This window comes from Penaeus monodon, chromosome 24 (assembly GCF_015228065.2).
Source record: "Penaeus monodon isolate SGIC_2016 chromosome 24, NSTDA_Pmon_1, whole genome shotgun sequence".
NCBI lineage: Eukaryota > Metazoa > Arthropoda > Malacostraca > Decapoda > Penaeidae > Penaeus > Penaeus monodon.
Genome location: NC_051409.1, coordinates 31,552,919 through 31,553,556, shown reverse-complemented (window position 1 = coordinate 31,553,556; position 638 = coordinate 31,552,919). Strand labels below are relative to the sequence as shown.

The 638-nt window shown below is 36.8% G+C and overlaps 1 protein-coding gene across 1 annotated transcript in view; it reads right to left on the bottom strand.

Moving 5' to 3' along the window:
• Positions 1–403: 403 nt before the first annotated feature.
• Positions 404–638, bottom strand: part of LOC119588952 — an 18,590-nt gene continuing 18,355 nt past the window's right edge. The window contains exon 14 of the mRNA XM_037937561.1: positions 404–533. Within this exon, the coding sequence (XP_037793489.1) occupies positions 438–533 (96 nt within the window). The 3' untranslated portion in view covers positions 404–437. The remainder of the gene's footprint in view (positions 534–638) is intronic.

The following is a 638-nucleotide window of genomic DNA, read 5'->3' as shown; positions in this document are numbered from 1 at the left end:
GCTATTTTTTTAGATACGCTACGTTTAACCGTGTGTGTTTGGGTGTGATACACATTCCGGTCTAAATGCCTATGACGTGTATGTGCACATGTGTTTGCATAGACCATATAACTTGCTCCCTATACATTTTTCGGTCTTGGTGACTTGCAGAACATCAACTTTTCCGGTCACTACGTTTCTATTTTTATATTCCGGCTTTCAAACCTTTCTGTTCTCTTTATTTGCGTTTTCTGTCTATCCATTTTCTGTATTGTTGTCTATATTTCCATTTTCTATATTGCTATTAACTACATTTCCATTTTCTACGTTCACGTTTTCTCCATTTCTTCTTTCTACATTTTCCTTTTCTGTATGGTCGTTTTCTATATTTCAATTTTCTATATTTCCGTTTTCTGCGTTTCCATTTTCTATATTCCCGTTTTCTACATTTCCATTTTCTATATTCCCGTTTTCTTCTTTGCACACAGTGTGGTTTCACAGGCAAAGGAGATGCACGAGAGGCTGAACCCTATGCCCAGGAGAAAGAAAACGCCCTGCAAGAAAATGGGAAGCTCAATATTGTACGTTAACTCGGCATATCCGAATCTACGAGTTTTAATTGTATTGATTTTCCTTCTTTGTTTGTTTCGTGTTCTCGT